A 15,068-nucleotide genomic window follows, 5' to 3' on the forward strand; every position below is an offset into this window, starting at 1 on the left:
GGAGAAGGATGTCCAAAATCTGCACTTTATATAGAGCATCCCCTAATTTGTTTCTGTTTGTGAGTGTGTGTGTTTCATAGATGGAAAAGTTAGGAAATAGCCAAGGTCAAGTCTTATTATTGGCAATGCAAGGCATTTTAATATAGACTAGTATGTAAAGCAACACTGCAAAATCAATGATCAAGCTTTGATAGCAAATGTGTACAACCTATCAAACATTGCGCAACATTGCAGCGACTCTTTTTGCAATTCCGATATTCTGAGTACACTGCGCACATCCTGCTTGTATTCAAAATGCCAACCAGGAATCACGCTGAATCACAATCTTTTGTCGTTTCCGGGCTTTTTGAACAATGTTATACCTCTTTAATTATATGGTTAAAAGAAATCTTAGAAAAATATCTTTTTTTTTTCTTGATCATCCTTTCATATCGATTTCAAAAGCAGTTTACTAACCCTTGAATTAGCATTTTCGTAGGTTTTTTTCTTTTTTTTTCTTTTTTTTTTTCTTCTTTTTTTCTTAATCAGCGGATGGGGGGGGGGGGGGGCACGTGCCCCCCATGCCCCCGTAGTTACGCCACTGTTCCTAGACCTAGATATCTAATGAATTTTAGGCGCAATAAAGTCATCCAACCACAATTTGTATATAGACTCACACTCAGTTATCTTTCAGTTTTAACTTTCAGTCATTGAAAAGATTCATATCTACTATTACTAAAGGTTAACCAAGTTCATGTGCTATTACTAATTACAATGAGTAGCAAGTAACTTGCTACTCCCAGAGCTTCCAGAGCTTGCTGCTTCCAGTAGGCTACTATACTGACTGTACTTGGTAGTCAGTGGCGTATCTAGGGAAAACGGCGCCCGTGGCAAGCGCGAAAATTGCGCCCCTAATTTCTGAAAAAGTATTCAACCCCAACCCCATCCCGGTAGGGACTTTAAAAAAGTCCTCATGATAAATGCTTTTTGAAGCACTTAAGAGGGGTCTTTTGAGGGTGATTTAAATGTATAGGCTACCCTAAATTTTGATATATTTTGGCGAGCGAGCGCAGCAAGCGAGCCGAAAATTTTTATATTTCAGCTTTATACATAACATGGAATTCTTGTCATTTTTGGTTATTAAATCTTCGAATTACGATTCTAATCATAGTGACGGCCTTATAGATAACGATTTGTACCAACAGTGTCCAACCCCATCCCGGTAGGGACTTAAAAAAGTCCACATGATGTGCTTTTTCAAGCACTTATATAGAAGGGGTCTTTTGAGGGTGTTTTAAATGTTATAGATATTGAAGAATTTTGGCGAGCGAGTGCAGCGAGCGAGCCGAAAATTTTTGTATTTCAGCTTACAAAACATGGAATTCTTGTCATTTTTGGTTATCAAATCTTCGAATGACAATTCTAATCAAGATATAGTGACGGTCTTATAGATAACGATTTATACCAACAGTGTTCAACCCCAATCCCATCCCGGTAGGGACTTAAAAAAAGTCCACTTGATATGCTTTTTCGAGCACTTAAAAGGGTTTTTTTTTAGGGTGATATAAAATCTGATAAATTTTGATAAATTTTGGTGAGCGAGCGCAGCGAGCGAGCCGACAATTTTTCTATTTCACCTTACAAAACATGGAATTCTTGTCATTTTTTTGTTATTACATCTTACAATACTCTAATCAAAATATAGTGACGGCTTCATAGATAACCATTTATGCCAACAAAGTAAGGACTTGGAAATATACTCTGAATTACTACGAGTGAGTGAGCCGAAATGTTCATATTTCCACGTCATCATTACGTTTTGTTCTTCTTGTTTTGTTTTGTTTTTGATAAATTTTGGCGAGCGGGCGCAGCGAGCGAGCCGAAAATTTTTATATTTCAGCGTTAAAAAACATGGAATTCATGGAATTCATGTTTTGTTTTTATCTTGTTTGATTTGGTTTTCTGCCCCCCTCCCCCCCCCCCCTTCCCCCCGTCCGGGCGAGATTTTTTTTTTTTCTTCTTCTTTTTCTTTTCTCTTTTTTTTTTCACGTGCCCCCTTGCCCCCCCCCCCCGATACGCCACTGTTGGTAGTTGATACTACTGACTTAGCATGCAATGTGCCTATAATAGGCTGCAGCGCAGCATGCATTGTACACACATAATATTACGCATCATGCACAATTTACGGTACCGCGTACGGTATAATACCGGTAAACGGTGAACATTATGCGCAACGTATCTTCGCGATTCGGTCAGAAAGCAAAGCAGGGATCGGGAATGTCTACTGTTTGCGCGTCAGCTTCGCGCGCGGTGCAGCAACGTAGTATTAACACGTACTGTACACGAGTTCTTTAGTGCGTATGATATTATGTAACTCCATAATGTATCATCATCCACACAAACATTAAAACAAGGAAGAGAGAGAGAGAGAGAGAGAGAAAATGAACGTAAAAGAAAGGAAAGGCCGAATTCAAAACGGAAATAAAAGCGGTAAAGACAGCTTTTGTTTCATTTTTGTCAACATCTAAGCATTGCTGAAGAGGGGTGTTGAATAGCTCAAACACCTCCCTTTTGCCCAAGGGGGGTGTTTGAACACCTTAAACACCCCCCTGTTGGCAAAGGGGGGTGTTTGAACACCCAAAACACCCCCCCCCCCCCTCGGTACGCCCTTGGCTGCTTTACATACTAGTCTATGTCAAAATGCCTTGCATTGCCAATAAAAAGACTTGACCTGGGCTATTTCCTAACTTTTCCATGTATATAAAACACACACACAGACACAAACAATTAGGGATGCTCTAAAGTGCAGATTTTGGACATCCTTCCCCCGCTTGGTCACTTCGACGCAATCTCGCTGGTCATACCTCCCCCAATCATGAACATAAACCGACTGCTACAAACGGCAGTTTTTTTTACTGTAAAATGTCAAAATTTTCAAGCTCGCTCGCTCCGCTCGCTTGCATTTAATCGTTACGCCATTCTCCTGATGTTGCTGCCAGTCTAGTTGCACCCGGTGCGCCCCCCCCCCCCCCTTAAATTTCCAAAACGAAAAAAATATAGCTACAAACGGCAGTTTGGGACTGTAAAATGTCAAAAATTTTTAAGCTCGCTCGCTCCGCTCGCTCGCATTTAATCGTTATGCCATTCTCCTGATGTTGCTGCCAGTTATTGCCAGCAGTTGCACCCGGTGCACCACCCCCCCCCCTTCCTTAATTTCCAAAACGATGAAATATAGCTACAAACGGCAGTTTGGGGACTTTAAAATGTATAAATTTTAAGCTCGCTCGCATTTAATCGTTATGCCATTCTCCTGATGTTGCTGCCAGCAATTACCAGCAGTTGCGTCAGGTGCGCCCCCTTAATTTCCAAAGCAAATAAAAAATATAGCTACAAACGGCAGTTTTGGGACTGTTATTGTCAAAAATTTTCAAGCTCGCTCACTCCGTTCGCTCGCATTTAATTGTCATGCAATTCTCATGATTTTGCTGCCAGTAATTTGTCGTTTCACACCGTCATTCAATAACCTTTGTAAGGAAAACTTCAATGTGTTGCTCAATGACTGCGCTGTGGAATGTATCACATTCCGTTATGTATTGTAGTCCCCATTAAGTTTGCAGACTGAAAGCGCACGCACACAGGCGCACACACACATACACACACACGCACGCACAAACATACACACCCTCAAAATTACTTTTCCATGAGGTACCCCCCCCCCTCAATGTCTTGACTCACGGTACGCCACTGTCATCTCTTCTCACGAGAACACTGTCTTCATGGTCTTTGCACCCACAAAGGCTTAAACTGACCTGTGAAACTGACTATCGAGTGCTAGAAAAAAAAAAAAAAAACAGCGCAGGATTTGAAATTTCTGAAGTTTAGAGAGGAGTTATCTGATAACTCCTTAGTATAGAGTTACTCCAAGCCGAATGTGAAGTGAAAATGAAGACTATTAGTCTGATACCCTGACGACTTTCCAAAGGAAAAAAAAAAAACCACTAGTGTCTGTTAGGGTTATTGGAAAGTTTTGAGATGACATCAAAGCAGGGGAAAAAGTCGTATGGCAACAACAAAAGGCAATAACAAGAAAAACAACAACAACAACAAAAAAAAAACCCCGATTCACTAATCTTTGTCTCCAAAACATTAAGCGCTCCTTTAGGGGAGAGAGGAAACAATGAAGGCCCACCTTCTGTGTGAAAACAGCCGTTCCAAAGGGAAAACGTCGATTCCCTCATTATGAGTACATTAAAAAATGAAAAGGGACACTTGACTCAGAAAAGGGGCACTTTAAACGTTCACCTGGGCGTTCTCAAATTCAAAGTGGTGTATGCCCTGTTTCGGCGTAAAATGTGTCCCCTCGATTAAATGCTCACTCTTTAACTGTCTTTTAGATATAACGTGTATTATATGCAAAATAAAATCACTTTTAAGGCCAAAATGAAAAAAGTAGGAGAAACAAACAAAGGTTATTGTACTAACGCTGGATAGAGCACCGCTGAAGAAGATTCAAACAATGGGACATTTCTTTTCTTCCTTTGTTGTAATCTTAGTTCACTTCTTCTTTTTTTCACATGCCGTTCTGGTATGTTTGCTTTTGAGCTCATTTTCAGGTTTGGAGTTTCAAAATCAATGCTTTTTTGTCACTTTCCTCGTATACCTTTCCCAGAATGGTGCAGACCGGGTTCCTTCTCTCCAACGGGACTTGCTCCCTGTGAGTACTGTCCCGTGGGATCATTCCAGAGTCGGCGTCAGCAGAAGTCATGTGACCTGTGCCCAGGTCACCTGAGTACACCAAACCGTGGGGCACAGGATGTTCAAGATTGCATAGGTTTGTGTCAGCTATAAACACAGGGACAAATGGTTGGCAGATAAGATCCTAGTCACAAATCCTTAGCTTAATAGTGCTGAATTACGTGTAAATAATTATGATTACGAAAATATAGCCTTCTCGGAAAGTCATAATATTTGATTTTGTGATATTTCTACTTACTCAAAGTGGTATCAAGTTGTTCATTACATTACACTAGGTTCATTCATTCCTTTCATCAATGGGTGACAGTAGAAATAGCCAGAAATAGCCATACCATTTTACCTCTTCAGTATAAGCAGTACAGAAAATATACAGAAAATGTGGTAAATGGTATCTTTGGTTTCATTTTTCTTCCTTACTCCTAATCGGCTATGCACATATAAATCCTGCAGAGTACAGTGATGTTCATACCTTTGTATCTTTAGGAATTTTCAGGAGACTCCCGTCTGAAAGAAATGCGGAAAAATAGGCAAAGGTATATTGCTACCCTACTTGTATTTTCTCTCTCTTTTTTTTCCTCCGAAGATTGATTTGCTTGTTGAGCATACATACTAGTTGTCAAAGATAGACAAATTTTCACTCACTTTCTCGTATACAGACCAAGATGACTGCGCTTCTGAGCCATGCCACAATGGCTCTACTTGCGTTGACCTTGTGGACAGCTTCCGGTGTAACTGTGCACCTGGCTTTGAGGGCGTGACCTGTGAAGTGGATATAGACGAGTGCGCCTTGCTACAGCCGTGCCAGCGAGGGGGTACTTGCATCGATCAGATCAACGGCTACTCCTGCACCTGTCCAGAGGGCTTTAACGGTATGGAATTAAGACCTATGACTTAACAATTTTAAACCCTCGAATGTGTTATCTCTATAAGGATAGTTTGTGATTTCTTCAATCAAATAATAATTATGCCTCATCATGTACTTAAAGGAAAATCTAATTCTCTTCGAACGAATTGAGATTACCGGAAAAGCCTAGCTTCCTCAGAGGAAGACTCTGATAGGTGACTACTATCATCTTCACTGATTTTGTTATCTCCCATACAGGGACTAACTGTGAGGGAAGCATAAATATTTGCGACAACAATTATTGTCTGAACGATGGGAAGTGTATCGCCTCAGCCATCGATATCGAATGCCAGTGCTTGGAAGGTTATTATGGCAGCCGCTGTCATCTTCAAACGCAGCTGTGCCTTGCAAGCCCCTGCCATAATGGTGGTACCTGTCGAGAGATGCCAGGCGAGGTTCCGGGGTACGAATGTGACTGTGCGTCAGGCTTTTCAGGTGTTAACTGTTCGCGGAATATCAACGAGTGTCAGAGTCAGCCATGTAGGAATGGAGGAATCTGTATTGATGAAGTCGATGGTTTTAGCTGTGCTTGCACTCATGGTAAGGTGCATTTCTGAAATTTGGTAGAATGACCAAAGAAAAAGTGTCATTTAAACGATTTCAATCTCCGAAACTGGAGTAAGTACAGAAGAATCTGCAGTAAGTACAGAAGAATCTGCAGTGTCTAAAGTCTAGACACTCCCCAAGGTAGATAGCGTGTGCTCATTACAGCAACAGGGGGAAAAACTGATTTTAGTAATTGTACGGCAATACCTCAAGGATGCGATACACTGATTTCAGATGTAAGTACTTAGGCACCCTGGAGATTGTGTGTGTAGATATTCATAGGAGAGAGATTACAAATTCCATGACAGAGCCAGGAGTGGGCAAAGTTAAATAATGACTTTTCTTTTTCTTTTATTGCATTATTAGTGTATTGTTCCGCATTGTAAAGTATCACAGTGATGATATAGTGCGCTCCCGTTATAACAATCACGGTTATGACGAAATTCCGGTTACAACGAATTAAAAATTCAGGCCGCAACACCATCCGTTCTGTTTTTATCGTGTATTTGTTTGGTTATAACGAAAATTCGATACAACGAAAGAAATCTGCACGTCCCGAGGACTTCGTCATAACGGGAGCCCACTGTGTAGACGCTAGGAGACAGCATTAATACATGATGTGATGTAGTGATAGACTCAATACCTATGCAACAAAACCAAGCAGACAAACTTGGCAAAGCTCCATGGTCATACCTGCATCGACCTACATTTTAAGTTGAACAAGGGGTCGTTGAATCGTTTTATCGTAAAGTCCAGGTGATAATAGAGCGTCCGTGGACTTGCTTTTCTTTTCCTTTTCCTTCAGAAGCATTTTAATCTTCAAAATATTCTCTTTCCATTTCAGAATGTTATATTTCATTCCTTTTTACTTGTAGGGTATACCGGTCAACAGTGTGAAATAGACATGGACTTGTGTGTCGGCCACTCCTGTTTCAACAACGGAACATGTTATGACCTCGGTGACACCTACGAGTGTCTGTGTCCCCCGGGCTATGCCGGGGAGCAGTGCGAGCGAGAGAGGAATGTTTGCGATGATGAGCCGTGCCAGAACGGTGGTGTGTGCTCGCTTGGTGAGGATCCGGGGCTGGACTTCAACTGCACTTGTCAGTCTGGTTTCATAGGTCGTAACTGTGAGGTCAGCCAGGATAACTGTGCCTCCGGCCCCTGCTCAAACGGAGCGACTTGTGTGAATGAGATTGACAGCTTTAATTGTACATGCGCAGACGGTTTTAAGGGTAAGCAATAACGATTAATACCAGCAAAGTTTCCTGCACAAAACAAAATAATGATGCATACAATGGAAATGACAAATCCCATACACACTTATTTCGTCTTTATTTTCACTAAACATTTTGGTGTTCACACAAATCGCTCAATATTTCACCAAATTGGTCTGAATTCTTTAAGCCTGCACAAGCATGTTACGTTCCGCTTCAGTGTCATTTATGTAGCACAAATTAACTTTTAATCATCGCGGCTTCTCGTTGCTGGACCAGGGCCAACATGTGAGGAAAACATGGATCTCTGTGCCAACCAACCATGCAGCGCCAATGCTACTTGCCTTTCGGTGGTTGGTGGATTCTATTGCATCTGTCGCCCTGGGTATCGGGGTGTGGACTGTTCCGAGGTCTTCGACTTCTGTGAAGTGGAGGACAGGTGTCTCAACGGAGGAACCTGTGTGAACGGGATTGATTCGTATTCTTGCCAGTGTCGCGGTGGTTTCCAAGGTAGGACTAGGAGCGGGAGTCATAATTTTCTGTTTACAAAACTTAAGGTTTGCAGCTGGCACTACATATATTTAATGTTTAGATTGTTTAATCTTATCAGAGATGGGATACTGGTTTGTTCATCTCACTTTTGACGTAGGGAGTTATTTACATGTGTGGTCAAAGGACCATTATTGTGTTTAAAAGAATCCCATGATAAAAAGATATGCATTACCAAAAAAAAAAAAAATATATATATATATATATATATATATATATATACAATAATTTATTATAAAGAACCCAAGGTTTCAATCTCAAACAGTCAGTGAAAAAAAAAAACAATATAAAGAGTTAATTTGTTATTTCTTCCCTCTGACATGTTTTTGGTTTTAATAGGCTTTTATCTTCTAGTTTACGTACATTAGGGAGATCATCATTAGAATGAAATCATGAACCAATGATTCACGTGAATTGAAATCAACAACGTTTTTATTTCAATTGTATTGCAGTCGGTTACTGAGCTGCTCGATAATTCAATGTACAAAAATTACACAAGGGACACAAAATCAGATATTTTGATTCATACATGTACAATTATTTGTCCAGAATAGGGACGTGTCGAGAGGAAGAGCAGAATTGAAAAAGAGAGCAATACTGTGAAAGACAGAATGAAAAGCGACAAACAAGTAGAAATTAGGACGGGAGAGAGGAAAAAAAAAGAAAAGAAAGGAGGGAGTCCTTGAAAAGACAAATATTTGAACATTATATCTTAAACAAAATTTATACATAATCTCCTATATACGTTTTTTTTTTTTACATCCAAGCAGTATGTGTGTACACTTAATATTGTAATTTCCTATGAACTCTAGATGAAACTATTAGACTGTTCGTTGCTGTTTCTGTCATTAACGTAAGTCAGTTTCAAACATATTGCATATCAGCATATCAGATGGACTACCAACGTATAGACTTTTTTTTTTTTTTCACGGTATCCCTGTATTATACAGGTCCTAGTTGTGAAGTGGACATCAATGAGTGTGCTAGTGAGCCCTGCTTTTACGGGTCAACCTGCCTGGACATGGTGGGGAACTTCTCTTGTGAATGTGCACCTGGGTTTACTGGAATATTGTGTGATGAAAATATCAACGAGTGCCTATCTAGGTAAAAGAGATATGGGTTGTAATGATTTCTTTCATCAAAATTTAATATTGTAGTCATGATAGTTTTATCGTCTTTAGGTGATATATCCAAAAAAGATACGCCATGAACATTCTTCCCAGCCATTCATTACTGTAGGGAACAAGAGGTCAATGGGTTGTTTTTTTTTTTCATCGTCTACCCACTTAATGATGTGTAAAGGTAAAAGATTGACTATCTTTGCTATTTACGGCCACATGTCATCATCAATGCTATCACTCATTGCATATTTCATTTTTCATTTCATTTTGAAGTTTCCTCACAAATTGTACAGTCTTGTATTTTCAGCATACACCCATGACACTTAAATGCAACAATATTTGTAAGTTCAGTATAATAAAGACTATAATGATATCATGTGACAGAATGTGAATTAAAATCAATCTGAAGTACGATAAATTCATAATGGATGATTAATATTATGTGCAGTAGGAACCTACATAAAAAGCAGATGCTTATGGGGTAGATCCCTCCCCCAAAAATGTCAAACACAATCAGTTACATTCACACATTCACATTGTTGACTGCAAGCACGCGAGTGCACCTGGGCAAGCGTGCGTGCACACAGTCACATACAACAAAGAGAAAAGAAAGAAAAGGAGAAGAAGAAAACATTAACATGAAAATAATGGACAAACTACATGAAGAAAGTCGTGTAAAATGCTTGGGTCGATATGGACAAGAAAATAGGGAAAGAAGACCTGTAATTTGGCGACAAGTTTGATAGGTGCTCAGGACTAAGTTCTTCAGCTACATCTTAGCGCATTGTTTTTCAGAGCAGCTCGTATAAATGCGAGGTAAACTTTCCATTTCGTAATTATGGTCAAGTATCAGACAGCTGATTTTCAGGATTCGAGAATTAGGCTCACATATAACTCAGCAAAACTTGTTATTTTGCCCTTTCTAGCCCGTGTTTCAATGGGACTTGTGTGGATGGCTTGGACTCCTTCGTCTGCGAGTGTAACCAAGGTTACTCGGGGACCTTGTGTGACGCAGTTACAGACTTCTGTGTTGACGAGCCTTGTTCAAATAATGGTGTATGTACCAACAGTCTTGCTGGGTCTAGGTGAGTTTAGTGCTCTCTTCTATTGCAGCTGCTCTTTGAATATTCAGAATTTAGAGACTAGTTTCATCAAAAATATATATCCACAGCTATTAAAAGAACATTGCACCATTTTGGTTAACGTACAAGATAACTTTTTGAAATAAAAAACTGATTGATTCAGGCTTGAGTCTACATGTTTTTCACTCCCTAACAGACTTCTAAAGAGTCACTATACTTATTTTCTTTCACTACTACTCATAATTCGTACCTTCATTATATAAGACTGGCTGTCAAAAAAGCAGATTTTAAATCCCAGATAATACGAAAAGCGTGGTACCATTTAAAAAAAATATGCAAAGTATATGTAGTGTATGTAAATTTGGACTACGACTTTGCCATGGAAAGACAACCAACACTGTAATTTACCTAATATGACATAAAGTACTATGAATGAAAATAATTATCAATATTTTGTATTCTTGGGTGAATTTGACTATTTGTTAATGTGAAACATGAAATCAGTTCGAAATTTTTTTTTCCGTGAAAACTGATGCTTACAGAAATAGTTGCGTACAAATTAATTGTATGTTCCCTAAAAGTTACCTGTGGAAAAAAAAAGCAGTAGATGAATGTGTCCATTAAGGAAAAACACGATAGAAAGGGAACAAGAACATACAAATCTCAACTAAAAAAGAAGTACAAAAGGAAATTCATGAAGAAAGGTTACATCCCTTTCCCATTTTTTAAACAACCTGCAGTCATGTGTGTCCGTGCATCACAAAACGAACAAAAAGTCGCACCCAGTGATTTTGTGTGAGGACTGAAAATAGGTGAAATGGGTCAACCCAACCAAACTTGAGTTTTTCATATTTTCTGAAAGAACAAATCTTTTTCTATATTATATTAAAGTTTGGGATCATAAAACAAACAGGAACTTGTGTTTTCAGCAGTTTTTCTCGAACAATTTTTGGTGGAATAGTGTGTTTAGTTGTTTCTCATAGAACTCCGTTATCATTTCTCAAAAACCCCGTCCATACACTTCACTTTCAACTCCAATAAATTTGAAAAGAATGATGCTACTGCAGTGAAAGTTGGCATTAAGCATGTACAGAATGTCCTTATGAGGCATGCTCAACTACAGATTAATCTAATAATCCCTTCATTGTTGTTGCTCCAGTGGTCAACATCCTGTTTTTTGTTCCATTCATCCCACAGCTAGCACAGCTTGGTAAAGATTAAACACTTGAATACACCATGTACTTCAGAGCCTGTTTTCTCAGTTCACACTTTCCAGAGTCTGTCCATTCTTTCCAATATTTAGATAGGTTAGGAGAGTCCATTTGAAGTGAGTTATACATCATTTTAAAGCTTAGAGTCTGTTCTTTCAGAATCTACTCGGCGATTTTTTGTTTGTTTTGTGATACGGGGTCACATATGATGACGTAGTTGAACACGGTGAATAAAACAATTCTCAGCTCTCGGTGCAGTATTGTAGCAAAATGTATAGTAAAATATCAATCAAGGTGATAAGTCAATTGAATATTTGTCACCACTCTTTGGTAAAAGTTTGTAAATTTGATCAACAAATAACATTTGATTATTGTTTTTAAAGGTTTTAAGTGTGTTACAGGATATTTGTCTTGAGTGTCCTTTCGCCTGTTTACATTCAGTTGCACTTGCTTATCGGGCTATACTGGGAACAGATGTGAAATTGATGTTGATGAGTGCAGCAGCTTCCCCTGTTACCAAGGCAACTGTGAAGACATGGTGGATGGCTACCTCTGCCATTGTAGTGAGGGTTTTGCTGGCATCCATTGCGAGGTGGATGTTAATGAGTGTATGTCAGGGCCGTGTCGCAACAACGGTACCTGTGTGGACCGACCGGGCTCCTACCTGTGTCAATGTGCGCCTGGCTTCGAGGGAGTAAACTGTAAGGTGAGACCACTGGATACGATATGGATGAGACTACATCCTGGGGTGCATCACATGAGGTCTTAGAAGAAAAATCATTAAAGTATATCGGAAAAAACACCAATCCCGGGAGACTCCCCTCCCATGAATTTTCTTTTAAAAAGGTTTATTGACACTGAAAGAGAAAATTACTTTTCTCCAAAGTCACCTACTGAATCTTTAAGATCGCACTGCTGATTTTGTCTTGACTGTGTAGCAGAAGTAAGACACAGACGTCACTTTTTCGTTGTAGGCGTCGTCAATATACTTACCGTATTGTGCTGAACTTCCTAGGTATAGCCTTGAGTTATGACCAACAAATTCAGAGCTCAGACGGATATACATTGTACTATGCTCAGAAACTGCGATATGAAGGCGAGATATCGCTTGGCATTGGCTCGTTCAATTTTAACAAACATTTCGGAAAAGTGAAGCGAGCGAGATTTTAAAATCTTGTCTACTGCTTTACAGGCAGCAACGTTAACACCAGGCTATCCCTGATGGCCGGCAGTGACACGGTGATCTAGAACTTGGAATAGATAGATTATGTTTCTGAAATTTCTTGAAATTCTGGAAAAAAAAATAGTTTTCAGTGACTATATCAAAATCCACTGAGGTGTAGAAGAATATAAATAGGTGTGAATTTGATTTAAAAAAAAAACAGCTGCAGCTTAATGCTGAAAATTGTATACATGTTCTGTGTTGATTGATGTATTTCATTTCAAGGTGTCAACAGCCGTGAAGAAGAGATTGTTTTCTATTCATTTTTTACGGAAATAGATAATTTGTTGTCTTGAATATTACTCTATTTTTATACACATAAATTATAGTTCAGCCGTGTGAAGAGTAGTAAGCGGAATATAAATAATGTTAGTGAATAGAGACACATGTTGTCCTTACTGAAATAACCTTAGCAGGACACACGAATCCCATTTCTCAATTGACGAATTCACAACATTGTAAATATTACTAGCTGAAAAGGCCGTAAATGATAATTATGGTATAACTGGTAATTACGCTACCTATTCGTACTTTACCTTCGAGTGTGTCAACCATGAATCATGGTAGATATAAAATGTTTTCTGCTACAGAACAATACAGATGACTGTGTACAGCACAGTTGTCAAAACAACGGCACATGTCATGATGATATCAGCGGCTACCACTGTATCTGTGAGACCGGGTTTTTTGGTCCCTTCTGCCAGCTGGTAGAAACACCTGCATGCTCCTCTAACCCTTGTCTGAATGGTGGGAGGTGTAGGGAGACGCCGGATGGTAGAATCGCTTGCACTTGCCTGACCGGTTTTCAGGGAGAATTGTGTGAGGAGGATGTTAACGAATGTGGGGGTCGCCAGTGTCAGAATGGAGGTACCTGTGTGGATCAGGTTTGTAAATGCATAGCACAGGCTTTTTGACCATCCAGCATAGTGTACAGTTGATGCTGTTTTTCATCAATCTAGGGTTTCCACCTTTTGTTGCGACCTTATAACGTCTCTTTTTGTTTAAAGTTGTTCTTACAACTATTTCTGTTTGACTTCTACCACTCATTAGAAGTAAAATTCTACCACTCATGAGAAGTAAAATTCCAGAAGTCTATGGCTGTGATATTATCCAAAGAATATAAAAGTGGTATCTGTCATTTTCCTTTGTATTGAAACTGGCATGTAGAGGCATCAATCACTGAAAATGTTGAGGGGTCTAACATCCCTCCCCCATTATAATTCTCGAGAGATGGAATTTGTTTTGTTCGTTTTTTGTCCTATTATTGACAGAAAATTGTCTAAATATTCTACCAAAACTGTGCGTCATATTATTACTAAATATCAACTCTGAAATCCGAGTATGCCCCTATCACAGCTCGGTTCCTTTCCACAGACTTGGTGAACTTTCCAGATCGACAAATTTCCGAATATTTTCATGAAACAGTTTCAAAGGTGCACGTGCACCATCTGCCAAGTGTGTCGTTACCTAGTTCTTGGTTAAAAAGCACATTTGACTTTATAACAGTGCTGATCATACACTTATCCTTCCTGTCTTATCATATCATTTTATGTTGTATATTTTTCTGTAGTATCAAATTCTATTATAAAATATAATATCATATTACATCATATTATATCATATATCATATCACATTATATCAAACTATATCATATTATACTACACTAACTATGAATTATGTTATATTATATCAAAGCATATCATATTGCAGCGTATGTTATTAGGCCACGTAAGCTATGTTATAAACATCGTACCTGATTGAGCATTTTCCTTTCTCTTCCAAGCTAGAAATGATCACATGCAATATCTTTCAAGGATTAGACACATTTTTGAAAGACACGACATTCAGTATCACTGTTATGCAGATGATATACAAATATTTGTATCCTTTTCACCAACCAGGACTGAACTCACTGAAGCTGTAAAACGATTGGAATTATGTATTGATGATGTTAAGGCATGGATGGAAAGAAATGGTCTCAAATTTAATGACAGTAAGTCAGAATTTATTCTGATAGGATCCAAACAAATGTTGTCTATGGTGAATTCTGATACATGTTTTGTTAGAATCGGCAATAGTAATATCAAGCCTTCGAACAAAGTTCGTAATCTTGGTGTTGTTTATGATGCAAATCTGACATTCAAAGACCACATTTCATATGTATCCCAATCTGTAAGATTTCATTTGGGTAACCTGGGCTCAATTCGGAGATATTTAACTAGATCAGCAGCAGAAAAACTGATGCATGCTCTTATTTCGTCTCGTCTAGATTTCTGCAATTCTCTGTTTTGCAGTCTTCCACAAAAAGAACTCAGTAAACTGCAACGTCTTCAGAATTGTGCTGCTAGATTACTTACTTTCAAGAAGAAAACTGTCCATACTACCCCAATACTTCGGTCCCTACATTGGCTTCCTGTTGAAAAACGTATTAACTTCAAGATTCTTCTTCTTGTTTACCGTACATTGCGCAAATTTGCCCCT

At 39.0% G+C, this 15,068-nt stretch overlaps 1 protein-coding gene across 1 annotated transcript in view; it reads left to right on the plus strand.

Moving 5' to 3' along the window:
• The window catches only part of LOC140243626 (uncharacterized), an 85,614-nt gene that overhangs the window by 54,794 nt on the left and 15,752 nt on the right, over positions 1-15,068 (plus strand). The window contains 9 exon segments of the mRNA XM_072323291.1: positions 4,649-4,810; positions 5,391-5,603; positions 5,837-6,178; positions 7,060-7,419; positions 7,681-7,911; positions 8,901-9,054; positions 9,998-10,156; positions 11,806-12,070; positions 13,177-13,470. Of these exon segments, the coding sequence (XP_072179392.1) occupies positions 4,649-4,810; positions 5,391-5,603; positions 5,837-6,178; positions 7,060-7,419; positions 7,681-7,911; positions 8,901-9,054; positions 9,998-10,156; positions 11,806-12,070; positions 13,177-13,470 (2,180 nt within the window).

Source organism: Diadema setosum, chromosome 20, assembly GCF_964275005.1.
Source record: "Diadema setosum chromosome 20, eeDiaSeto1, whole genome shotgun sequence".
NCBI classification, from domain to species: Eukaryota; Metazoa; Echinodermata; class Echinoidea; order Diadematoida; family Diadematidae; genus Diadema; species Diadema setosum.